We start from the raw sequence: 22,848 nt of genomic DNA, 5'->3' as shown, positions 1-22,848 counted from the left end.
TCGTCTTGCTCAGTTTCTTTAACCAATTTGAAGCTTTAAGTAACTGTAACACAGTCCATGTAAAGCGTGCGAGAAGACAAGTAAGAAGGTAGAGTTTTACTGTTTTGATTGATATTTAAGATTTGTGGGACAGGGGTCACAAGGAAAGAAAGAGAAGACTTGCTTGGAATAGATTTAAAACGGTATACCGAGAATGAGTAATAAGAAAATACAAAACCGTTTTTGATGAACCAAAACCGAATTTTCAAGACGATAATCACAAGTAATGTTCATGTATCCTTGCCCTGTTCTCTTCCCACCATACCCTCGCTTGCATCTCTCCGAATATCTCTCGGCTGCAATCCAAAAAAACAAACAGTTTTGAGTTAAAACCGATCGATGAAACAATGTAAATGAAGTTCTATTCTGTCTGTTCACCTGAATCTGACTCTTCTAAGCTCTCTTTTCCCATTTGGTAAAACTTTAATGGTGATATAAACACCAGGCTCATCTTGCTCCACCCATTCGTTCGGATCAACATCGCTCGCATTGCTCACCGACATTTCCTCTGACCTGTCCGCATCTCTTGACGAGCTGTCCATGGAAGAAGTTTCTGTTTTGGCCCCGCTTATGCTTGACAGTTTAGGAGTCGAGTTTTGTAGACCAGAGTCGTGAAACTGCTGGCTTTGCGCAGAACTATGGTCGAGTGAGTCCGAGGATGAGTAAGCCGCTAACCCAACTGGACGATGTACGGTACGAGGCAACCGTTCTTTGTTCAAAGGAGGTGTTGCTGGAGTATCCTCTGGATGGTACTCAACTTTTCCTTTCTGACAAAAGATTAACAGATGAATATATTAGTGGATTATCACAGCTTTTAGTTGTCTTGCTTAGAGATACGATTAAGCTAACCTCGTCTTCGGATCTAGGAGGCGTGGGAAGAGGGAAAGCGTTGCGGCTTAGTTTCTGAACGTTGTAAAGTTCCTTTACTTTGTCATAGTTATCTGCCCACCATCGTTGAGCTTGTAACTTGTTGAACATGTCTCGGCTGATCACGATTTTTAAAAACATAACAGAAGTGAGAAAAAAATTATATTTTGGAAAACATGTTGTCTTAATCTTATAAAATTACAAATGGTATAGTATAAGAGTGAAAGACCAAAAGCTAAAGTAATCATCTCATATGAGCAACGTTAAGTTAGATAACTCGCATAGGTTTTGTGACACATGATATTCATGAGATTCTAAGTTTAAATTAGATTGTCAAATAAAAGTAACTTTAATCAGAACTATTAAGAGACAAAAGTGGGAATTAACCAAAGCGGATTAAGGGGAGGTTTGACAAAGTACAATAGCTGTTTTCAATAAACCTTTTTGACAAAATTGAACCTATAGGCTAGGGCTAAAAATTAAGTTGAAAACAAGAGACAGTGAGACACCAATGCAACATTTTGAATGTCAATTTTCTTTTAAAAAAGGTAGTTAATGGGGGTGATTAATAGTAGTAATAATCAATCAAAAATTACGTAGAAAATAAGAAAAATACATTGAGGAAAAACCAGAGGCAACAATGGTCAAAGCTAATAATTAGATAAGATGATTATGGCTAACAGTGAAAGTAAATAATGTGGAGGTGGGTAGGAGAGAATTCCCAAAGCACACTCATTTTTTTCTAAAAGTAAAAGTTTAACCCAAAATTAATAAATATACTATATGTTTGCCAAAAATCTAAACTAAACAATACAGAACACAAAAGTAACTCAGGACCATTTGGACTCAAACCCAACCAAGATTAGTCTGATGGAAAAAGAAACGAAAGAACATAAAGAAAGGCCAAGTTTGTGACAAAAGAGACAGGAAGTAAGTGATAGTAGTGGAACTGTGGTTAATATGGAACAAGACAAGGATTGGAAGCAAGGAAGAGACAAAATGCGGTGAGGTTGTCGTTTTCAAGAGGCGACATAGGAGTGAACGAAACTGTGCTAAAGGCTAAAGCTGTTTGCTTTATTTTATTTTAATTTATTTCTTCTTTTGTCTTTTGGAATAACAAGACATTGCCACCAACAACAATAATGTGATTGCATGACAGAGAAGCGGAGAATAAGGCACTCATTGAATTAATAAAACAAAATTTCCATTGAAGCAAAACAAAAATACTGAAAAAGAAACCCCAGATACTTGTGAAATGATTATAAAGATAAAACTCTACCAACCAATGATTCTGTATCTTTGATTGAACAAAACAAATCTAAAGAAACATTTCCTAGCATCTTAATAACTTTTTAATATACATACATATTTATATAATGATTTTATATAGCTGATAAAACATATGCAAAAGATCATTTGTAAGTTTAAATTTAAAGCTTTTTCTTCTTTTCAAGGAAAAGTTTTCGTGTGGATGGAAACTATGATTTTGAAGATAAACAAACAAAAAGAGAAGGACCTAATAAAGTAGTCGTCAATCAAAATAGCTAATTTTGAAAGAAAACACAAGGATAAAAGCAAAAAAGGAGAAGAACAGAATGAGAAGAGATGATGACCCAAAGAAGCACTTTAAAAAAAGAGGGAACATCAAGTTTTGCTTTTTGGACCTTTGCTTCTTCTCATCAGGCGTGAAGGCGTTACAGTCAACAACTGTTGGTCCCATCACTCTTATTTTTTTTTCACCTTTCTATTTACATTTTCACACCAAGATATTACCTCTTCTTCTATTCAAGACAAGACATGAAACAATGTCAAATGGTGGTACTATTTTGGTTTTATTTTTTCCTACTTAAAATATCATCCAAAATAGATAATAAATTTAATAAAATACCAAATTATTTTAATCCAGAAAAAAATACAAATATGAACTATAAAACCTGAATCAAAAGATTAAGCCCACAAATGTCCTATAAGAATTCGTTAAAAACTGTAATGTTCTATTTGTAAACTCGAGATACTAAATTGCTTATAAAAAATAAATAAGTGGTAGATTTCACTAAAAGACATGGCATGATTGTTAGATTAGTTTCTTTAAGATGTTTATCAACATATATATTGCCTAGACATGGAAATCCACAAAATCATATTCGTCTACTGTATTATATACGCAAATTTATTTTTTTAATACACCACTAACCATTTTAGATTGTGTTTTGCGCTGATTTTATATTATAATTTCTTTAAGAAAACAAAAAAATCAGATTCAGTTCCGAGCATCTTCCGAACATTCTCCCATATACCAAAACAAACGTGGAGGAAGAAAAAAAAACAGAAAACGAGCCGACAACGACGAAGCTAAACGAAACACCAACCGTAGGATCAGAATAACAGAGTCAACATAAAGAATCACGACCGTTAGATTAAAAGCTAAGTACAGAGTTTGCCTACCTGAAACGTATACGCTTGAGATCATTACCACCGCCGGGAAGAGACACGAACGTGATGAGAACACCTGGCTCCACCTGAGCTACCCACTCCTTCGGCTCTTTCTCCTCCACGAACACAATCGGGTCAACCCGGTTCCTCCCGCTCGCCGATTTAGGAGTCGCTTCGCCGCTCGATATCCCTTTTAGCCTCGCCTCCATCTCTTTTCCCCATACCCTCGGCTGCTGCTGCTGCATCGCCGCCGCGGCGGTGATGGAGCTGTTTGATCTTCCGTACAGCGTCTTAAACCGTTGATCGGATTCTGTATCGGACTTCGCCGTCGTCGTCGCCGGATTGTTCTTGATCAGTTGTCCCTGAGGCTGGGACGCCGTGCACGGCGTGCAATGCCGGTAAGCGCCTGAAGCTTTCAGAGCCATGTCTTTGAGCTGTGTGAAATGACGAAAATGCCCTCGATCAGAATTAGAAGGGGCGGAGGTAGCAGAGAGAGAGAGAGAGAATTGTACCTGAGATGTTAGAGATTTGGCGTGCTTGGAATCTGGATCGTCGGGTTGACCCGTCGATTCATCTCCTGCTCGCTTAGAACGAGCTATACACGTCAGCATTTTCCGGCGACTGATTCTTTGTCTTTTTGGATAGGGAGATAGAGAGAGAGAGAGAGAGATGCTGTCAGTTTCTTACTTTGGGTTTGGTCCTCTTTTTATGTGTTTTTAATCTCTCTCTCTCTTTTAAAAATTATTTAATTAAAATATTAACCGGGATTACCGGTTTTATTTTTTATTAGAAAGGTCCCCGCGTCTCTCTACGGTAATGCCGTTATTCTGATGCCCACTCGGTGGTAAAAAATTGTAAAAGGCAAAACCATTTCTTGATCTACTGATTAAGCTAAGCTTAAAACAACATGAACGTCTTCCACTTGTCCGCATAGCTTAAATCGAGAGATTATATTCATCATTGTTGTTTGTGGACTTAGACTTTCGGAGGTATCAAAGGCTGTTGTTCATGGTAGTCAAGTTGCTCAAGGACTCAATTTATCGATGTGTTCAAATTTGGCTCTGGCTTTTGAGAAACCTGAAACGAAAGAAAGTGTTTGGTTGTGACTAATAAGTTTTGCGGTAGTAAAAGTTGTTCATAGCTTATTCATGTTATTTTGTAATAATATACTAGTTAGTTGAGTTCAAACTTAAATGACAAGAGATACCTGACATTAAAATTGCTCTCTGTTTTTATGATGTTGAGATACAAAACATGTCATGTGAGATCGGATCCACGTTTTTTTTAAAGAGATATAACCATCATAACATTGAAGAGGTGACAATGGCTTGACTGAGCTTTCTTTGCTACGTTTCTCACCCACCACATCTTCAAATGCCTGACAATAGTTTAATCGTTTGAACAACTTTACTCTGTTATACAAGCACATATCAATCAGAATATATACACAAAACGAAAATTATAAGTCAATACAGAAAGTATAAACCATAGAGTGATCAATGTAATGTATCGCTAAACCATATAAGGTCTGGTTGAAATGGTTTGTGTTTTCATATATAAATTCCCTAACACATCTATACAATCAAATTTAGAGACAAATCACATTTTTATTCACTTTTCTTGCTTTTATACGAAATTACACTGCCATAATCTCGTTCGGATCTCACTTCACTTCTCTACATGAATTTATACTCTAATTTTGCTTGTAATCATAATAGATTTTACTATTTTAGACCAAACTCGGACTAATAATAAACAATCTGAATATTCAATGATGGGCTTCTTTCGGCCATTATAAGAATTGCTAGGCTCTGTCGCTGTAATCTAAAAAGCTCTTTCTCTTCTCAAAGAAGAGTGATACGTACTCAAAATGGGTTATTGTAGGCTTTTGGTATAAACGGTTGTTTAAGCCCATAATCCTTAGTTCTACTTCTACAATATATGGACTACTTCTACAACTTTACAAATCAATAGTGACACTGCGTACTTGATTACATAGAACATTTGATCAATGTTTCATACTTTCTGTGCTAGTTGAGAAACTCAAAATCTTTATTACTTGGGAAACTTAAAGTCTGTATTATATGCCTAATTAAGTATGGGAAGTTAACTTACCAGCTGAAGAAGTACCTGTAGAGCTCCCCGAACCAGCACTCGGCATCAACTTTGCCAGAGATGGAATGCTGGAAAAAGACTGGTTGCTCTTGTTGCTGCCCACAGCGATGCCTGGTTGCTGTCTGTCTCCTTTGCTTCGGTTCAAAGATTTAGTTGCAATAAAGCTGACAGGTATCCTCCTTTCTTTCTCAATTGGTCTATATTTTCTAAAATCTTGTCGATATCTCCAGCATTTCCAGACTAACCGTAACGCTTACTTATATAGGAAGCGCTTATTCAACATGATCAATGAGATTCCTACTATATTTGAAGTTGTAACCAGAAGTGCAAAAAAAACAAAAACAAAGGAAAGATCCTCCTCGGAAAATCAAAATGATAACAAATCCCAAGTCAAATTCAAGAGTGGTAAGATTCATGCTGTCCTTTAATGAGGTTTAGTACTTTTATGAACTAGGAACAAACTAAACTAAAAAAACCTCAAGATGAATTATACAGCTTCTGGTACTCTCCATTTTTCATTGATCTAAAATGCAAAAAATATTTTGATGGCAAAGGTTCAAAGACAATACAAGCCATGGACAAGGAAGAAGGATTAGATGAAGATGAACACGGTGATACCCTGTGTGGAGCTTGTGGAGATAACTATGCTTCTGATGAATACTGGATCTGCTGTGACATATGCGAGAAATGGTTCCATGGGATATGTGTGAAGATTACTCCATCTAGAGCTGAGCATATCAAGCATTACAAGTGCCCTTCGTGCAGCAACAAGAGAGCTCGACCCTAAAATGTTTTATTCCACTAGTCTTAGCTATTTATCTTTCTACAAAATGTACAATGCACTTTAAATCTGTTTGTTGTTCAGACACAAATGGCTTGATGCATGTCTAGATTTGATTTCTCGATCCAACTTGTATATATTATAGTTAGCAAAAAAAAACTTGTAAATATCAACTTGAAGTCTTTGATAATATATATATATGCATGTTCTACAAGGGGCAATGACCAAACTGTTTATAAATAATTAGGGTCCGGTAAAATATCTGTAAATAATGATTCGATTCGTTATCCATTTCGATTCGAACCGAAAAATCTGAATATCCATAACTTTACGAAGCAAATCAAATAATAATATGTAATATCCTTAAAAAAACAAAACAAATCACAAATACTAATATTTTTAAAAATAGATATCCGATTTGATCTGTTATATACACATATATACATATATTCAAATAATTATATATATATAAGTTATATAAATTTTATATTTTATATCATTCTATAGTATTTTTTACTTACTAAATTTATTATATTAGTTACTAAAAAAATTAAAAGTAAATAACTTTTTATTTTTGTAATGAATATTATTATTTTATAGTACTTTGGAAACTTTTATTTATTTTTAATATTTTATTTATTTTACTGATCGAAACGGATATCCGGTAAAAAATCCAAAAAAATTTCGATATCCGGAACACTGAATATCTGAATGACTACATATCGAATCGGATCGGGTAATTGATTATTCGGACAAAACAGATCGGATCACGGATATCTCTAAAAAACCCGGATATCTGATTTTTGCCCACCCCTATAAATAATCATGTGTATTTTGTAGTAGCCATAATCATTTCCACCACTTGTGCTTTATCCTTCACGCATCTCTTCCTCTTTATCTTTCACCCTATCGCCATGGCCAATAACTTGGTTTTATATGATAAAATATAATTTAGACATCTCCTGTATTCTAGTTTCTGATTTCCTACTTACAAACTCATTTATAAATGTTTCTTATAATTATTATATAGATTTATTGTTGTACTGTTCGTATACGCAAGTATATTACAGTTTAGACGTTATCTAGAAATAATACATCACTAGGTTAAGACCCGCGCCTTGCGCGGAATGAACATTATATATATAAATTATTTTATTTATTATATGTTTATAACATATTTTAATTATAAATATATATTGAATAATTAAAAAGGTCATTATCTACTATTTATATAATTAAATTGGTGCGAATATATAAATAAATTTAATAAATCGAAAAAATATTTTTTTTTATTTGATATGATAAATAATTAAATTTAAATGATAGTAACATATATATGGTATATGTTAATATTAATATTTATTAGATGATGTTTTTTGCTCATATTTTTTTTTATCATTTTTTATCTGTTATAGCAAAAAATCTAAATTAGTGATAACAAAATTTTCACTTTAGGAATAATGGTTTAAGTAATTTATAATATTTTAAAAATTAAGTTGTCAATATTTTTTCAAAATTTTTATCAAAAAAATATTCAAAGTAAAGTTCAAAATTACGATATTTATGTATTTTTATATGGCATATAGTTTAATTTAAAATGATACATATATTTATATATATTTTATTTTTGATACTTATTAAATGAGACTTTCAACTTATATTATTTTTCAGTTATTTGTATCATGTCATAACAAAAGTTTTAAATCATAGATCACAAAATTTGAATGTAAAACTTTTAACAGTTTTAGTAATTTATACTCGTTTTTAAAAATTCAAAATATAATATATAAATATTTTTTTTAATTTTTATTATATGGTTACTATGATTGTTTAATTTATTTTAATAGCTTAAAATTAAACAAATATAATTATAATACACACTTATTTTTATCAAATCTTTATTATTCAAAACATTAATTGTCATATATACTTTAGCCACATTAGGCAATTCCGTAATCTTATTTAAGGAAATAATGAATCACATTAATAATGTATTTATTGTGGTTTAATAAAAAGCTTATTATATATTTAAATGGACCAACATATTTCTCTAAGGATTCTAAGAATCATTATAGTGATGCCACGTGCCTACAAAAAAATGTTGTAATGCTTCTCAAATAATATATAGGGGATTACGGATCTATAATATTATTCATTTATAACAAATCCGTTGAAGTTAAGACGTTATGTACAAGTTATATCTAAAAAGAAATTCAAAATAGAAAAGCTCATCAAAAAAAAAATACATCTAAACCTGTCCTCAAACCAAAGCTTATAAATAGCAAAAAGAATTAGAGACAAATTGTCCATAATTTACTCAAAATAAAAAATACTTGAGTTCTCTTTTATTAAAAAAAACTCAAAATTTGGAAATAAAAATGGCATAGAAATGTAAAAATCAGCAAGTCAAAGGAAAAGACAACAAAAGAAAACGTAATTAAAATTAACTTACGACAATAATCTTCCTTATTTTTCGTTGGCTGCTTCTAAACCTATATTCCAGTGCGTCTGTGTGTTGGTGTGGGTGGCTGACCACAAACGAATATCCAACGCGATCCACCTCACCGTCCCCTAAGCCTCGGTGGACCCCACTTGAACAATCTCTATTCTCAAGCACCAAAAAAATAAAATGTTTTTTTAATTGTTTCTTGAAAAAAATAGGTAATAATAAAAATAAAAAAGTGTTAGAGAGAGAATGACACAGCTCAAAAGAAAAACATTTGCTGCTGCTGGAGGAGAGAGAGAAAAAGCCATTAGACGTCTGCTAGAAGACCAAGTCCCCATCTTCTTCTTCTTCTTCAACAACATTATCAGCTTTCTAGAGAGAGAAAACATTCCGATTCATCTTCCAAAAAAATCTGTTGTGTGATTGATTCTTCTACTCATCCGATCTCCCAGATTTCAATTTTCTGCTGTGCTGACTCCGAAGAAAACTTATAGACCACCAAAACCTAGAATCTTCCCGATCTGACTCGCTGAGTCCGCGCTCTATTGGATGAGCTAGTGGCGGCACAGGGAGGATCTATTTGGAGGAAGAGTAGCCATGGTAATCCTGCTATCTCCCTCTTCGTTTTCTCGATTGCTTATTCTGTTTTTTAAATCTATTTATTTATTTATTTATTAATGATTACTTATCTGTTTTGATGCTTGTTGGTAGAGAGAGAGAGAGAGAGATCTTGTGTATGAGATTAGCGTTTCGATCCTTAGTTCCGAGGGATTCTCTATTGATTTGTATCTTACTATTGGCAAGTGAATAATAATAATATCTGAATACTATTTGAATGGCCGCATAATATACAAGTTAGTTAAGCTTGGACCCATCCCACTACTTATCTTATAGTTTTTAGATTATGTCTCTAACTTCTATTATTAGTTTGCTCTGAACCTGCCCAAGATAGCATCTCCTTTTGAAGTCATGCTAGAGAGCTTCTACATAGTTGCTTTCGTTCAAGTGTTTTGTGTGTGTTTTAAGTATAGCTTCCCTGAATTCCAGATTAGAGCAGCAGCTTGTGCGAAGTTATTAGAATCTTTGTACCTCACACGTTCAGTCTTGATATCCTGTAGGTTGGTCCAGTCAATATTATAGTTGGCTCTCATGTTTGGATTGAAGATCCTGGACTGGCGTGGATTGATGGAGAAGTCGTCAAGATTAGTGGGGAAGAAGTTCATGTACAGACCACAAATGGGAAGACCGTAAGTTGTCTATCCTTTTGCCATGTTTTGGCATGTAATTTTCCTTATGAGAAAGAATGGCATTGGATAGGGTGTTTCCTGGTTTAGGTTGTCTGTTTACTTTTGAGAAAAAAATTCATTTTTCTTGTAATCCCTCTTGCCTTGAATACTTGTTACATTTCTAACTAATCAACTTTGCATTATCTTGCATGACATTGACATGCATGTTCCAAATTCTATTACAATCACTGGAAACCGGTTATTGTATTAACCAATCAGTGAAATTAATTTCAGGTTGTGGCCAAAATCGCGAATGTATTTCCAAAGGATACAGAGGCTCCCCCTGGGGGTGTTGATGACATGACAAAGCTCTCATATCTACATGAACCAGGTGTTTTGAATAACTTGGCCATGAGATATGAGCTGAATGAAATTTATGTAAGTTATTATGCATTTTTTGCGCTGAGTTCTAATGAAATCACATATTTAGTCCTAAGTATTTTCTTTATATTGCCTTTGCAGACTTATACTGGAAACATCTTGATTGCTGTAAATCCGTTTCAAAGGTTGCCACATCTCTATGATACTCATATGATGGAGCAGTATAAAGGAGCGGGTTTTGGTGAATTAAGCCCCCATGTGTTTGCAATTGCGGAAGTTGCTTACAGGTAATTAGGAACAATCAGTGAATTCCACTTGCAGAAATTCTCTGAATCACTCTTTATTCGTTCATTGTCTCATGCTAGTCTATTGCTTCTATGAGTAGGGCGATGATCAACGAGGGCAAGAGCAACTCCATTCTAGTCAGTGGGGAAAGTGGTGCTGGTAAAACTGAGACCACAAAGATGCTTATGCGCTACCTTGCTTACCTTGGTGGTCGATCCGGCGTTGAAGGAAGGACAGTGGAACAACAAGTTCTGGAGGTGACGCGTCACAAATCTGTACTGATATATTTATTGAGAGGCTTGTAGATTAACTATTTTCTTTTCTTTTTGTTGGTTAACAGTCAAATCCAGTTCTTGAAGCTTTTGGAAACGCCAAGACTCTTAGGAATAACAACTCCAGGTATGCGCATGTTCACTGAGAGGTTTTTCCTACGAATTGTCTGTTGAAATGCTTAGTCAAACTTGTTCTTGGCCAAAAGCTTCTTCAGTCACTACTTGTCAGAAAATTGTTGTGTAACTACGAAACCTCAGTGATCAGTTGCACAGATGGCACATGAAATAAGTTGAATAGCATAAACCATATTGATTTCCTGGCCTTTTTCATGCTTAATCTTTTTTTCCTACATTAACTCACTTTACTACGTGATAGATTATTGTGTTATGGAGTTATTCTAATGACTTCTAATTAGAAAAGCTCCAAAGCAGACAACCTCATTTCAACTTTGTCTTAAATCATAATGCAGTCGATTTGGAAAGTTTGTCGAGCTTCAGTTTGACAAAAGTGGGAGAATATCTGGAGCAGCTGTCCGAACATATTTGTTGGAAAGGTCTCGAGTGTGTCAAATATCAGATCCAGAAAGAAATTACCACTGTTTTTACATGTTATGTGCTGCCCCACCGGAGGTACTGGTGCTGCACAATGATAACAATAAACCTTGCTTTGAAGCGTTCTGCTTTATACCTCATGAATAAGTAATTGGGGGATTTCATCTCTTTTCCCATTCTGCAGGAAAGAGAAAAGTTTAAGTTGGGAGATCCTAAGTCATTCCACTACCTAAATCAATCGAAGTGCTATAAACTGGATGGAGTGGATGACACAGAGGAATATCTTGCTACCCGACGAGCTATGGATGTTGTTGGCATCAGTGAAGAGGAACAGGTCAGTCTTCGACTTGCTCCTTTTCCAAGAAGACATGATTTCTCTAATAGAGCATATTATTGATTCTTCTGATAATTGTTATCAGGATGCAATCTTTAGAGTTGTTGCTGCAATCCTTCATCTAGGTAATGTCGAATTTGCAAAAGGAAAAGAGATTGACTCCTCAGTTTTGAAGGATGACAAATCCAGATTTCATCTGGATGCGACTGCTGAACTTCTTAGGTATGTGCTGCTTACTTGTTTAATCTTGATATCTGTTTTTTTTACATCCTTGATCCTGAACTCATTTCTTTCAAAAGGTGTGATGCAAAGAGTTTGGAAGATGCATTGATAAAACGTGTAATGGTGACTCCAGAAGAGGTTATTACAAGAACACTTGATCCTGATTCAGCCACGGGTAGCAGGGATGCATTAGCGAAAACTATATATTCTCGTTTGTTTGACTGGTATACAAAGAATTTCTCTCTTTACATTTGCAGGCTCTTATGTACTATTTTGTTTTTGTTTTTTCCTTAAGTGCACTCTTCCCTAAGTGCACTCTTCTGTAGAAAACATGTTTCACTTATTGCAGTAAAGCTGCCTCTTGAAGTTTCTAACTTCTTAAACCCCATAATTTTTTTCAGGCTTGTTGATAAAATTAACAATTCTATCGGGCAAGATCCAAATTCTAAGACAATAATTGGTGTTCTTGATATCTATGGGTTTGAAAGCTTTAAGATCAACAGGTAAGTTTGGTAGCTTGCAGAATTACGTCCTCTTCTGTAACAGTGTTAAAGGCTGTAATGAGTTTCATGTATTTTTTTTCAGCTTTGAGCAGTTTTGCATCAATTTTACCAATGAAAAGCTGCAACAACATTTCAACCAGGTCTGTTGTGCTCTTACCCAATAGGTTCCGAATATCTTTTTCTCTTCCTACTTTGACGTAGCAATAATTAATTTTTTCGCAGCACGTTTTCAAAATGGAACAAGAAGATTATACCAAAGAAGAGATCAATTGGAGTTACATAGAATTTGTTGATAACAAGGATGTGCTTGAACTCATTGAGAAGGTGTCCTAATTTTAGATTTATGTAATTTTATCCGTAATATATTTTTGCGATGACTTGCAACTAATTCATCCTTCTTGGCACTTCTGGTGTGTATGACTTGCTCGTACAGAAACCTGGAGGAGTCATTGCACTTCTAGATGAAGCATGGTAAGCTGCTAGAGTCTTTAGACGAAGCTCTTTTAGTTTGTGCTTATGGATTAAAAAATCTTCTATTTTGACTGAGATAAAGTGTATGATGGATGTTCGATTCTTTTGCAGCATGTTTCCGAAGTCTACACATGAAACATTTGCTCAGAAGCTGTATCAAACGTTCAAAAATAGTAAGCGGTTTACCAAACCAAAGCTATCTCGGACCAGCTTTGCAATATCACATTATGCTGGAGAGGTAAAACATCTTTCACATGCTTATGACAAGCTTAGATATTAGCCCTGTTTAACATCTTCTCTTTCCCACTGAAACAGGTAACTTATCAGGCCGATTTGTTCCTTGACAAGAACAAAGATTACGTGGTGGCAGAACATCAAGATCTTTTGATCGCTTCCAGTGATACTTTCGTAGCTGGTCTATTTCCTCGCCTAGCAGAAGAATCATCAAGTAAAACCAAGTTTTCTTCCATCGGGTCACGCTTTAAGGTATGGTGAATTGTAAATGATTTTCCCTCTTCAGAACATATTTTCTCTCTGCTCTTCCTGAAAGCTTTGTTCATCTAAATGATTTTCCCTCTTCGGAACAATTCAGCAGACATTTAAGGAACTCGGACATACTCCTTAGATAGATAATCATAAATGGTGTTTATATAGTGGATACATCTATATTATCTGCTTCCTCTGTGTGTTTGATAGAGCAGCCTTACCCATGATTCAGACATTAGTACATGTTTCTTTCATACACTTTGACTTTGTTATTTTTGTTCTATGGCTGTTAAGTTTCACCCATGTTGGAGAGAGTCATGATTTGAAACATTATGTAGCAGCAACTCTAGCTCAAAATATTACAAATGCTTATATCTGTTTCTAACAAGAATTAGTCTCTCTCAAATTTCAGCTTCAACTTCAGTCTTTGATGGAGACACTTAATTCTACTGAACCTCACTACATCAGATGTGTGAAGCCAAACAACGTACTCAAGCCTGCCATTTTCGAGAACGTGAACGTAATTCAACAATTACGGTGTGGTGTAAGTGCAGTCCAAACCTTTCATATAATTGAGGCACTTCAACCATGATTTTTGGTTATGGAACTTACAAGCTTAATTTTGCCGTAATTTCTTTAAGGGTGTTTTGGAAGCTATTAGAATCAGCTGTGCTGGTTATCCTACAAAACGGACCTTTTATGAGTTTCTCAATCGTTTTGGTGTTCTTGCTCCGGAAGTTCTGGAAGGAAAGTAAGTTGCAGCTGATATAATGTTGTTTTACCCTCGTAATATTTTACTTTCCTGATCATGCGCTTGGCTTTTGAACATAAAGTTGAATAGGTTTCGTTTCTTGCAGTGCTTTCCATTAAAACACGTCTAGTACTTTCCCGCTGTATCTAATAGCTCCTATTTCTGTGCAGTTATGATGATAAAGTTGCATGCAGAATGCTTCTGGATAAGATAGGCTTAAAGGGTTATGAAGTAAGTCATTGGTAATTGCATTATGTAACGGTTCCTAAATCGTGGGGTTAGATGTTATGTATAATTTATCCAACATGATGCCACTTGCAGTTAGGGAAAACGAAAGTATTCCTTAGAGCTGGGCAGATGGCTGAGTTGGATACAAGAAGAGCTGAGGTTCTTGGAAATGCCGCTAGGAAAATCCAAATGCAGATCCGTACTTATATTGCCCAAAAAGAATTCCGTGCCCTACGTGGAGCTGCTATTGTATTGCAGTCCCACTGCCGAGGTATCTTCTCCCTAAGTCATTGCAAAATCGTGCTCTTCTCTTTTGCTGCCATTGTTGTAGTTGTTCAGCATATTATACGTGTAGCAATAAAATTAGTGGCTTATTATGGTCCGTTCCGTTCTTTTGTATTGTCGGGCAACTGTGAAATACATTTTAGTATTTTTGTGCCTTTTTTTCTCTGCGGATTAAATTACTTTTGGAGGACCGAGCTTCTCAAATCTGTGTTGAATGCTAGGCAAATTGGCTTGCAAACTTTATGAGGAAATGCGACGCCAAGCAGCAGCGGTGAAGATTGAGAAGAGTTTCAGAAGACATGTTGCCAGGGAGTCTTATCTAAGAATTAGACATTCAGCAATAGCAGTTCAAACAGCACTAAGGGGAATGGTCGCTCGTAATGAGTTCAGATTCCGAAAGCAAATGAAGGCTGCTACTATTATTCAGGTCATTACTAAGAATCCTCTTACAGTTATTCTTGTTTACCTAACTGAGAAATGAGAGACCATATATCTTTGATTGGCAAAACTCTTGGTTTTGTGTCAACTGATAGTTCTTGATTTTCAAATTTAGGCTCGCCTTCGTAGTCATCTGGCATATTCTTACTACAAGAAACTCCAGAAAGCTGCGCTTGCTTCGCAATGTGGCTGGAGGAGCAGGCTTGCACGAAAAGAACTGAGGACACTTAAGATGGTTCGGTTTCCTTTTTTCTTGTTTTATAAAATTATTCTCCCAAATGTTAAAAACTTCATGAAACTAATCAGGTTCTTACCTTTGCAATTAATTGAATCAGGCCGCACGAGACACCGGAGCCCTTAGAGAAGCGAAAGACAAACTTGAGAAGCGTGTTGAAGAATTAACATGGCGTTTACAACTAGAGAAGCGACAGAGAGTAAGTTCATTTCCATACAGTAGCATTATATTATGCTTTGTTTACACAGTTATTGACAATTCCTGGTAACATAGACCGATCTGGAAGAAGCAAAAGCCCAAGAATATGCAAAACAACAGGAGGCTCTGCAAGCTATGCGGTTGCAAGTTGAAGAAGCAAACGCTGCCGTGATAAGGGAACGAGAGGCTGCAAGGAAAGCTATTGAAGAAGCACCTCCAGTCATTAAGGAGACTCCGGTATTGGTCGAGGATACTGAAAAAATCAATTCATTAACATCAGAGGTGGAGGCTTTGAAGGTATGCTTTTTTTTTTTAACTTATCGGATCGTGCTTCATATGTTCACTATTATAGCTAGTCGATATATGCTACTTAGTCCCTTAGTATTATAAGCTGGTTGTGGTAATTTATGTCATATTTTTGGAACAGGCTTCGCTTCAGTCTGAACAAAAAGCTGCAGAAGACTTGAGAAAAGCTTTCTCAGAGGCAGAGGCTAGAAACTCAGAGCTGGCCACAGAACTAGAAAATGCTACAAGAAAAGCAGACCAGCTTCATGAATCGGTACAAAGGTTCGTAAAAACATATCGCTGAAGGATAAAACATTAGGCTTTTTGTACATTTGACTGTTTCGTTTTGTTTACTAGTCATTGTTATCCTTGTTGGTTAATTAGATAAGTTATAATTCTTTTCTTGTGTTATGCACTTTTACATATTGATTTTGCTTCTGCTTTCAGACTGGAAGAGAAGCTTTCCAATTCAGAGTCAGAGATTCAAGTTCTCCGTCAACAGGCACTTGCTATTTCTCCAACCAGCAGAACCATGGCCACGCGATCAAAAACAATGCTTTTACCGGTACCAACAACATATGAATTCTTGTTTATCTTTACATATTAACACAAAAAACCCTATTTAATCATTTATTCGTTCCTTCTCAACGTTCAGAGAACCCCAGAAAATGGAAATCTTCTTAATGGAGAAACAAAGACTACACCGGTAAGAGGAAGTGACCTTTTCTGATTAAATTTGCAGGTTCGACCCGGACTCGTTCTTGTTTCTTTAATTGGTTTTATCTATAAATGTCACAGGACATGTCTCTTGCTGTACGAGAACCAGAGTCTGAGGAGAAGCCACAGAAATATCTGAATGAAAAGCAGCAGGTAACATACACTTGAACTTCTTGTGCTAATTGTAATGCTGGGACTACGTTTCTTGCAGTATTGCATTCTGTTTTTCTCTTTAACATATGTTATGATATTTGCGTTATGCAGGAAAACCAAGATCTACTAGTCAAGTGTATCTCTCAAAACCTTGGGTATGCTGGGGGCAAGCCTGTTGCTGCATGTGTCATATACAAAAGTCTTCTTCACTGGAGATCATTTGAAGTGGAAAGAACTAACGTCTTTGACCGTATCATTCAGACAATAGCTTCGGCCATTGAAGTAAGTTGAATATTTCTTTTTTCGTTGTCCAGAAGCACTAATAAGCTATTTTAACATGTTTGACACTCCAAAACGTTGAATATATTTCTGGACATCAATATGGAAAATGTTGTCTTCCATTCAGGTGCCAGATAATAATGAGGTTTTGGCGTATTGGTTATCTAATTCAGCCACGCTATTATTGCTTCTGCAACGCACACTTAAAGCTACTGGAGCAGCTAGTTTAACACCGCAGAGACGAAGAACATCATCAGCATCTCTATTTGGGAGGATGTCACAAGTAAGAAGCTGCTAATCTATTTGTTCCTTTTTCTAGTTTCCATTTATCTGCCTTGTTGTGCAGCCTCAATTCATATTGTGTGCTTCTTTAACAATTTAAATAGGGACTAAGGGCATCTCCTCAAAGTGCTGGACTCTCGTTTCTGAATAGACAGGGAGTCACCAAGCTTGACGACCTGAGGCAAGTTGAAGCGAAGTACCCCGCACTACTTTTCAAGCAGCAGCTTACTGCATTCCTCGAGAAGATATATGGAATGATCAGAGATAATCTAAAGAAAGAGATCTCTCCTCTTCTTGGGTTATGTATTCAGGTAACTTTTTTATTGTATTTGTGTTCGTACAGTTTCTAGGGAGAGAGAATATTAATTTAACAGCTTAATAACTGAATTTTCCTGATAAACATTTCTTAGTCGATGCTTTTAAGAAGGGATTTCTTGTAGCATCTTGTGGAAGTTGATATGCTAATGATTATTAGCTCAAACTTTACTAATTCATCGATGTAGTGTATTAAGACTTGATTACATGTTACAGGCACCAAGAACATCAAGGGCAAGTTTGGTGAAAGGGAGAGCACAAGCCAATGCTGTTGCTCAACAAGCTCTAATTGCTCATTGGCAAAGTATTAGGAAAAGCCTAAACGCTTACTTGAATCTGATGAAAGCAAACAACGTGAGTCTGGACTTCCATTAGAAATTTAACTAAAGAAAAACATATTACTTTTTGGCAATGTTGATTACATTCTATGTTTCCATGATACAGGCTCCACCGTTCTTAGTCCGCAAAGTGTTCACACAAATATTCTCCTTCATCAATGTTCAGCTTTTCAACAGGCATGTTTCAGTTGTCATATCTCATTTCGTTTTCTCATAAACCAGGGTTTCCTTGATTTGACAGAAAGATTTCTCTGTAATGAAATTGTGCAGTCTGCTTCTACGTCGTGAATGTTGCTCATTCAGCAACGGCGAGTACGTTAAAGCAGGCTTGGCTGAATTAGAGCAGTGGTGTACAGAGGCTACTGATGAAGTAGGCCACAATTTCACTTTTCCTCTTAACAATTCTTAAACCATTTTCACACCTTTTGAGTTTTGATTATTTTTTTCTCTTTTGTTTACAGTATGCTGGCTCTGCTTGGGATGAGTTGAGACATATCAGGCAGGCAGTTGGCTTCCTGGTATTATTCTCAATCGATGCTTTGCCACTCCTTTTATGCTTTCATTATGTGGCTGCTTTTGTGAACTTTGCTTTGTTTTCGCTCTCCATTCAGGTCATTCATCAAAAGCCGAAAAAGACATTGGACGAAATAACGAGAGAACTCTGTCCGGTATTACTTTAAGCTCGGTGAAATTCATCCTGTTAATCATTTACTTTTTCCTCCTCGTGAGCTTAACATTGAAGTTTCTGTTCTGGTTCAGGTGCTAAGTATACAGCAGCTATACAGAATCAGCACAATGTACTGGGATGACAAATATGGAACTCATAGCGTTTCTTCAGACGTATGTTTCAGTTTTAAATAACTAAGTTTCATTTGTCTAGATATTGGTATTAATTATGTTCTTTCCAAAACCATAGGTAATTGCAAACATGAGGGTTATGATGACCGAGGACTCAAACAATGCTGTAAGCAGCTCTTTTCTTTTGGACGATGACTCAAGGTAAGCTGAAAGTAATTTGTGTTCAACCTCCTTTTTACCGTTCCTATTTCTCGACTAATCCAAGCAATCAATCTAAACTGTAGCATTCCATTCACGGTGGAAGACATATCAAAGTCAATGCAGCAAGTGGATGTAAATGACATTGAGCCTCCTCCTCAACTGATCCGTGAAAACTCAGGTTTCGGATTCTTACTCACACGTAAAGAAGGCAGTGCGTCGTAAGTGAGCTCGGTACGGTCCACCAAATACGATTGTTTCTGCTGCATACATAAATACATCGTGCGAGCCTGTGGGCATTTTGTGTATATTACTTCTCTTGCTTTGGTACTCAGTCTCTGGCCTTTGTATTTGTGGAAAGGCCAAAGTTTATTTCATTCTTTGCATCCCTGTAGTTATGGCAACTCGCAGGGGTTATTTGTTTTGCATTTGCTTTTGTCATAGAAATGTGTTCGATGCTGTCCTGTCCAGAGAGGGGAGGAGAGTATTGTTGTTTTAGTCAATTATTTGTATCTGTTGGTTTGGGCGAGTCTTTATAATCGTTGTGAGGAATTGTAATGAAGGAACTAGACTTTGTTTTCACTATTTTATATATAGATTGCACATCAAATACCTTTCACATGTGATTGTTTGTAAGTTGCTTATTCCATCTGATCCTACCTAATTGATTATTTCTTAAATTGTCTTTTAAAAACCATAGTTCTGATCCTACCTAATTGATTGTTTTTAAATTGTCTTTTAAAAACCATAGTTTAGTAATGGACCATGGTAGAAGCACAGGACTAAAACGTAATTTCTGTAACATGATAATGCTAGTTGAATGGTGACATTACACCCGTTGGAATCACCGTCTTTTTGGAATTTTGTTCACTCTTTATTATCTCAAAGAAGTGCAATACAGTACAATGCAGCATCATTGGCAACAGATAATGGTATTATTTTGTTTTTTTCTTCAAGTAATAGAAGTAACAGAAGAGACTTGAAATTTTCTTTTAGATGAGAGCAGCTTGAATAGGCCTTATACCTTGTTGATAAGAATCGAAATAGAGCTCCACATACTTCTTAACTGTTTTATACAATCTTGGTCTTGCTTCAGACACAAGCCCCTCCACAGGCTGAATCTCTTTGTCTGGACTCGGAACACAAAACGTTGCCACAGATATCCTTTCTTTCTCGCTGTTAGTCACCACTCTATGAACAGGGCTCTTGTATATCCCATTGCTCATTATCTGAAGATCAACAAGAGATTATTAAAACTATATCCTCATTCTCCATCCATCAATGTTTCTAATTCATATGCATATCTACATTTACCTCCATTAGATCTCCTACATTGATCAGAATTGTGTCAGGGACTATTGGAGCTTTATACCATTTCCCATCTTTCAAGAACTGAAGCCCTTCCACATCTTTGTCCGGTAAGAGAAGAGTAAAAGCTGAGCCATCACCGTGCGGTTTAGCCCCAATAACCATGTCCGGCCTTGGACATGGAGGATACATGTTGAACCTTGTATCCATCCTAGCATTCTCTCCGTGCATCTCTAGAAAGACATTATCTTCCAAGTCCAACGATCTAGCCATGCCTTTAAAGAACTGCTCGATCACTGCATGTTGCTTCATTGTGTATTCATGCAATGTTTCCCTGAAGAAACGTTTGTCAAGATCACCAAAGTCAAATGAACCACGTGGAAACTGAAAGGTATTTGGAGTTTACCTGAATCCGTCTGGGACTTCAGGCCAGAATTTAAGTTGTTGCTGATCTTCAGGGTAAGTAGTGAGAAACAAACGGTCGATCCAGTCGAGAATTTGGTCGTCTGAAAGAATCATGTCGCTTCCATATCCTTGGACGTTACCAATATCTCTTGCGTACTTCTGCTTCTCTTCTGTCGGAAGCGCAAAGAACTGCTTTGTTAGCTTGTATATCTTGTCGAGAAAGGCCTCTGTAATTCCATGATTCATAACCTGCGTCAATAAAGTATCAAGCTCTTCTTTTTAATTAATGTATATATAATGTAGTAAATTTTGGTTCTTAATATTATATATAAGCTCTTTGTTTTTGAATAAATGTTAAATAAGTTCTTTTAAATATGTGTATCTAAATTTTTATCTAAAGGTAATTTTCTTTTACCAAATAGAGTCATGTTGAATGTTTCACTTGCACATGCTAAAAGATTGGATTCATTAAATATAGTCAAACCTGAACAACTCCCCATTTAGAGAGTGCCGAGTAGGGGTGGGCACTTTACCCGATATCCGAAGTGGCACCCGAACCCGATCCGAAAAACCCGAACCGAAATCCGAACCGAAGTAGCAAAATACCCGAACGGGTATTGAATTAGGAGAGATTGGATACCCGAACCCGAATGGATAATATCCGAACCCGAATGGATATCCGAAGATAACCGAACATATGTATAATTAACCTTATATTTCTAGTTTACATCTCTTATTTTATATAAAATATTTATATTAATACTACACATACTTTAAGTTCATATGATATACATGCAATTACGGAAAAAATGATTTCGTACTCACTTAAAAAGCATGTCAAGTTTTTTTTATTTCAAAAATTAACAAAAAGTTAGATCCAAAATTTTAAAACAATAACTAAATTAATGCATTTTTAGTTTTAAAATGTTATGTCCAAATCTATTAACCATTTAATCTATTAAAAAAAAAGTTAAGTAAAATTTATATTCTTAAATACAAGAAATTTAAAAAATGAAAAATTTAATTTTTTTTTCAAAATCTAAATATCCGAACCCGATCCGAAATAACCGAAACCGAACTAAAAATACCCGAACCCGACCCGAAGTATAGAAATACCCGAACGGGTCCTACACCTCTATACCGAAATATCCGAAAACCCGAAATACCCGATCCGAACCCGAACGGGTACCCGAACGCCCACCCCTAGTGCCGAGTGAAGTTTACTCAACTCTTGTCGAACTTCTTCTGAAGAAGAGAGTAGAAGACTGAGATCAATGGATGGAATATCCATCTCAGGCACTGGACCATTAAGAGGTTGATCTTCATGGCCACCGGTAAGTGGTTGGAGATATCTTTCTGGTAGTCCTTCGTTGGCTGCAACCACTTCTTGAACAGTCTTGAACTTTGGCTTCTCCTCCATTATTTGCCCTAATTTTTCTAAAAGTGGTTTGATGAATACTATGGGATAAGAGAGCTTATATAATGGAGTAGCCGGCAAACTTGAAACAATAGGTAGACCAACAATGATTTTGAAAAAAAACAAATGTAGCCAGACGACGATCTTGAATTTGCCGTCAACTTGGCATTTAATTTTTATAAAAGTAAAGATAATAGAATCTTGAAATTGTGTTTACAAATATAAGAAAAAAAAAACTTGAAAATTTATTTATAAGAGAAAAGAGACTATCAAAGATGTTTTTGGTTTGTTAACAAAATGCATAACACTGGATTTGAATTCGAGAAATGATAAAACAGCAATACTAACACAGGCCACTAAATTAGAAGTCCAAGTAGTAGATATTACATTCCAGTTATTATTTTAGATAAACATATGCATGGATGACCCATCATCATCTGTCAAATGTCGATATCTGACTTTTTATGGAGAACTAAAGATTGGAAAAATTCTTGGTATGTCCCTTACAAGGCTTAATTTAGGGAAAAAAGTCTTCATTTTCGAAGAAATGATATACAAATAAACAATGAACGAAGAAAATACGAAAAAACTTACATACATGCAGTTACCAGTTAAAAGCTGGTGCTCATAATATGTATCCTAAAAAAATGCACTTACCAGATAATAATAAGAAAATGTTTTTTTTTTCCTAAACTATAATTTCCCTGGATTGTAAGTTTGGCCCTGACTGAGTTTCTACTCGACTCATTAGTGGACTGTGAGTTTGCTAACTATAACATCCAGTGATGTTCAATGTTTTACAAAT

At 35.7% G+C, this 22,848-nt stretch overlaps 3 protein-coding genes across 3 annotated transcripts; 1 reads left to right on the top strand and 2 right to left on the bottom strand.

Moving 5' to 3' along the window:
* Window positions 1–143: 143 nt before the first annotated feature.
* On the bottom strand, window positions 144–4,060 carry LOC106434831 (protein Brevis radix-like 4). Its single transcript, XM_013875688.3, has 5 exons — window positions 3,852–4,060; window positions 3,352–3,773; window positions 889–1,024; window positions 418–806; window positions 144–335 (listed from the first exon to the last, which is right to left on the bottom strand). Exons 1-5 carry the CDS (start codon window positions 3,948–3,950, stop codon window positions 257–259), a joined length of 1,125 nt encoding a protein of 374 aa, XP_013731142.2. The 5' UTR covers window positions 3,951–4,060; the 3' UTR covers window positions 144–256.
* Window positions 4,061–8,929: 4,869 nt separating this feature from the next.
* On the top strand, window positions 8,930–19,534 carry LOC111213583 (myosin-17-like). Its single transcript, XM_022715377.2, has 39 exons — window positions 8,930–9,281; window positions 9,800–9,928; window positions 10,202–10,345; window positions 10,430–10,575; window positions 10,674–10,830; window positions 10,914–10,972; window positions 11,316–11,475; window positions 11,582–11,731; window positions 11,817–11,953; window positions 12,031–12,177; window positions 12,355–12,456; window positions 12,539–12,596; window positions 12,679–12,780; window positions 12,890–12,927; window positions 13,039–13,165; window positions 13,243–13,413; window positions 13,826–13,957; window positions 14,055–14,164; window positions 14,335–14,395; window positions 14,486–14,663; window positions 14,899–15,104; window positions 15,231–15,350; window positions 15,451–15,549; window positions 15,624–15,845; window positions 15,976–16,115; window positions 16,281–16,398; window positions 16,489–16,539; window positions 16,632–16,703; window positions 16,815–16,985; window positions 17,110–17,265; window positions 17,369–17,575; window positions 17,796–17,933; window positions 18,024–18,094; window positions 18,188–18,287; window positions 18,379–18,435; window positions 18,529–18,585; window positions 18,677–18,757; window positions 18,834–18,916; window positions 19,000–19,534. Exons 1-39 carry the CDS (start codon window positions 9,279–9,281, stop codon window positions 19,136–19,138), a joined length of 4,599 nt encoding a protein of 1,532 aa, XP_022571098.1. The 5' UTR covers window positions 8,930–9,278; the 3' UTR covers window positions 19,139–19,534.
* LOC111213584 (protein SRG1-like) lies at window positions 19,231–22,720 on the bottom strand. The gene is made up of 5 exons (XM_022715378.2): window positions 21,842–22,720; window positions 21,111–21,142; window positions 20,628–20,875; window positions 20,228–20,555; window positions 19,231–20,142 (listed from the first exon to the last, which is right to left on the bottom strand). The coding sequence occupies exons 1-5, from the start codon at window positions 22,044–22,046 to the stop codon at window positions 19,906–19,908; spliced, it is 1,050 nt and encodes a 349-aa protein (XP_022571099.1). The 5' UTR covers window positions 22,047–22,720; the 3' UTR covers window positions 19,231–19,905.
* Window positions 22,721–22,848: the final 128 nt, after the last annotated feature.

This window comes from Brassica napus, chromosome A3 (assembly GCF_020379485.1).
Source record: "Brassica napus cultivar Da-Ae chromosome A3, Da-Ae, whole genome shotgun sequence".
NCBI classification, from domain to species: Eukaryota; Viridiplantae; Streptophyta; class Magnoliopsida; order Brassicales; family Brassicaceae; genus Brassica; species Brassica napus.
This window is presented reverse-complemented; position numbering and strand designations above follow the sequence as displayed.

What these genes read in the sequence shown, in the direction of transcription:
- LOC111213583 (XM_022715377.2), top strand. An exon ending in AGACCACAAATGGGAAGACC is followed by an intron (nt 9,929 to 10,201) that starts GTAAGTTGTCTA and finishes AATTAATTTCAG; the next exon opens with GTTGTGGCCAAAATCGCGAA. An exon ending in TATGTGCTGCCCCACCGGAG is followed by an intron (nt 11,476 to 11,581) that starts GTACTGGTGCTG and finishes CCCATTCTGCAG; the next exon opens with GAAAGAGAAAAGTTTAAGTT.
- LOC106434831 (XM_013875688.3), bottom strand. Translation starts at nt 3,950, where the DNA reads ATGCTGACGTGTATAGCTCGTTCTAAGCGAGCAGGAGATGAATCGACG. An exon ending in CCAAATCTCTAACATCTCAG is followed by an intron (nt 3,774 to 3,851) that starts GTACAATTCTCT and finishes CATTTCACACAG; the next exon opens with CTCAAAGACATGGCTCTGAA. An exon ending in CTCCTAGATCCGAAGACGAG is followed by an intron (nt 807 to 888) that starts GTTAGCTTAATC and finishes ATCTTTTGTCAG; the next exon opens with AAAGGAAAAGTTGAGTACCA.
- LOC111213584 (XM_022715378.2), bottom strand. Translation starts at nt 22,046, where the DNA reads ATGGAGGAGAAGCCAAAGTTCAAGACTGTTCAAGAAGTGGTTGCAGCC. An exon ending in ACAAGAGTTGAGTAAACTTC is followed by an intron (nt 21,143 to 21,841) that starts ACTCGGCACTAG and finishes GTGCCCACCCCT; the next exon opens with ACTCGGCACTCTCTAAATGG. An exon ending in ATGTAGGAGATCTAATGGAG is followed by an intron (nt 20,143 to 20,227) that starts GTAAATGTAGAT and finishes GTTGATCTTCAG; the next exon opens with ATAATGAGCAATGGGATATA.